Below are 3,148 nucleotides of genomic sequence, written 5' to 3' on the forward strand. Positions count from 1 at the left end.
AAAACCTGAGGATGGCCGTCACGTTTTACAGTCCCTTAAGTTAAGAGTCAACAGCTTTCTGTTCTGTTAACATTACTCTAGAACAGGAAGTCATGATTAAAAGACATCAAATAAATCAGTAAAGACAACACGCTCTTGGCCTGTGCTGGTAAAAAATGTGAACTCTGTTCTAACAGCTCAGCAGGTCACCAGTTCATTGTAATAGCAGAGGCAGGAAACTCAGTGTCTTGCTGGTACACAGTCCATGTTGTCATCTATGCCTTAAAGTAAACAGCTGACAAAATGAACGCATTTAAAAAGCAATACAATTCCAAAGCGAATGACAGTAATGCCTCTTTAGCCATCTCCAACAAAACAACCACAGTATACACATAGTACACAAATAGTCTCTCACCACCCAGGCCTGGTGTCTGGTATCAGATAGATAGTGATAATGTGAACGAATGGGCACATACAAAGACATACTGTCCCACACTTATATATACACACATCCTTAAAAGACCACAGATGCGCACAGGCCATATGACAAACACAGATGAATGAAATGCACAACCATCACACTTCCAGAGGCAAAGACATGCAGCACATCCAAAGTCATGAGATGTACCTGCTGGTCTGTCTGCATCTTGCGTCCTACTATCCTGAAGGCATTGTTGGAGGGGTTGTGATAGATCTGGACTCGGCTGAAGGTCTGGGGGCCAGAACCGGCTGGCAGCCACTTCTTCCCGATCATCACAGTGGCTCGAGCCTGACAAATACTTGACTCACTGAGGGGAAAAAAAGATGGCAAGACAAACAGAGACTAGATTAATTTACACTCAGTTGGGGGTGAGTTTTGAGAGTATGAGGATTTCACTTGGGATGTGGTTAATAAAACAGATTCGATTTGGTATTCTTTCAAAAACAGAGCTACTGGCAACCAAGCTTCAGAAAAAGCAGTATGAAAAAGATGTATAAAGGCTAAAAATATAAGGTGTTTAACTTCCTTTGCTTGACCACGTCTGCACAACAAAACATATTTTCTTCTTGCAGCCACAAAGAAGCAAAAGAAGCTTTGCATATGGCAAGGCAGTTCTATTTATATAGCACATTTCATAGAGAGACAATTCAACATGCTTTACATAGGCAAAGAAAACTAGCTGCATTAAAACCAGAATAAAATGTTATGACAAAATGAAGATAAAACATTGTTGAAATGAGATAAAATACATAAAATGAAACAAAGATAACATAAAAGGTCTGAAAGATGATTATCTAGCAGTTACAATGCAGAAGGTGTAGCATGAAAACTAGTCAAACAAAGGCACAGGAAAATAGAGTTTTTAGTTTAGACTTGAAAGTGGCTGGAGTCGGGGCACATTTAAGGTCATCAGGAAGTCGGTTTCATCTGTGTGCACCATAGTAGCTAAAAGCAGTTTCACCCTGTTTGGTTCCAACCCAAGATACTGTGTTTAAGTTGACAGTGTGATCAGCTATGTACTTGTCCAACATCCATCCATCTATTATCTACACCGCTTATTCCTGAATAGGGTCACGGGGGGGGGGCTGGAGCCTATCCCAGCTGACACTGGGTGAGAGGCAGGTCGCCAGTCCATCACAGGACTAACATGTATACAAATAACCACACACATTCACACAAAGGTTGGCCCGGGGTCGAACCCAGAACCTTCGTGCTATGAGGCAACAGCACCAACCACTGCTCCACTGTACCACACAACTCGTCCAACATGCTTAGCAAATACCAAGCAACAAGTTTCTGTGTTTGTGTCTCCACAGGTCGGCCCAAGACATCCACCTGTAGGTCTCAGCACTTTGCTTAATATGGGAATTATCTTGTTCGTTCTATTAACAGCTTCTGCAGCAAGTAGCCTCTCTTTTGTTTACAGTGCTGCCTCCAGTCTCCATAGGAACACTATGTATTTCAATATTCACGAATGTTATGGATTAACCACATATGGTTAATCATGGGAGTGTTTTGGGCAGAATATGCAGCTCAACAAACGGAGCACGTTCTGAATTTGATTGTGATTTATAAGACACACAGATTTACAAATGAGGACCCAGAAATATATTCTTGTCCCATACCACTCAGCGATTTAGAAACTAGCAGAAGCACATTAAAAGGTTTTCTGTAGGTAACTGGTAGCCAGTGTAAGGATTTAAGAACTGGAGTAATGTATATCATGTACTTCTGAGTAGAAATACAAGATAAAAGCAGAGTCACAGAAATTATAACGGTGTCTATGGCCACAATCGTTTGGTTTTTGTTTTTTTTTTCCCGCCGGTGACATCCTTCAAGATCTATGGATAACAGATCCTCATGGTTATAACTAAAGAGTGAATATTTATTTATTTTGCCCTGTAAGAGTGAAAGTTAAAATTGCTGGATTCACCAAAACTGAAGGACAATTTTTAATAGGTATAAAATAGAGCCATTTTGCATCATTTCATACATTTGCCAGGGATAAATTCCGTATCAGACTACATACAGGTCAGTTAGTATTTTGTTAAATATGTTCCATGTTTCCCTTTAATGTGGACAAAATGTCATTTTACCAGATTTAAATTCTAACAAATTATGGTATGCAGTGTGAACTGCAGCTGGAAGGGAAGAAGCAAAACACAAGGGGAGGGGAGGAGACACCGGATGAACAGACCAAAAACACCATCACAAACAGCCAGTTTTAGATATGAGAGCCTTATCTGATCTAACCAAAAGTGTCACAGTACAGTCCCCCTCAGAATATTGTTATAATGAATTATATTTTAAATGCTACTGATGGTGAAGTTTTTTTAACTTCAGACAAAGTAATTTCAGCGTTACCAACTGTGCATAACATAGGTGGCAGCACATGCAGAAGCAGCATCAGGCTTTAGTATACAATATTAATTGAAAACCTAAGAGAGGGAATGAGGTAAAGTGCTGTTTTGAGAGGAGAAAACAAGATTAGTTTGATCCAAACAAGATGGGAGGTGAGACAACAATGAAAAGTGACAAAGACGGGAAGTTATGCCGAACTCCGCCAAAGAGACGAGGCTATGGAATCTTCCACCTGCTCCATATCAGCCTCCGCCTCCACGCGCTTTGTAAGAAAACAGCCACATCTGCTCTGAGAACAGTGACAACACATTTATTTATAGTTCCATG

At 40.4% G+C, this 3,148-nt stretch overlaps 1 protein-coding gene across 1 annotated transcript in view; it reads right to left on the reverse strand.

Moving 5' to 3' along the window:
* Positions 1-3,148, reverse strand: part of vaspb (vasodilator stimulated phosphoprotein b) — a 29,038-nt gene that overhangs the window by 7,292 nt on the left and 18,598 nt on the right. The window contains exon 2 of the mRNA XM_020600290.1: positions 608-767. Coding sequence (XP_020455946.1) covers positions 608-767 — 160 coding nt within the window. The remainder of the gene's footprint in view (positions 1-607; positions 768-3,148) is intronic.

This window comes from Monopterus albus, unplaced genomic scaffold (genome assembly GCF_001952655.1).
Source record: "Monopterus albus unplaced genomic scaffold, M_albus_1.0 scaffold46.1, whole genome shotgun sequence".
Taxonomy (NCBI): domain Eukaryota; kingdom Metazoa; phylum Chordata; class Actinopteri; order Synbranchiformes; family Synbranchidae; genus Monopterus; species Monopterus albus.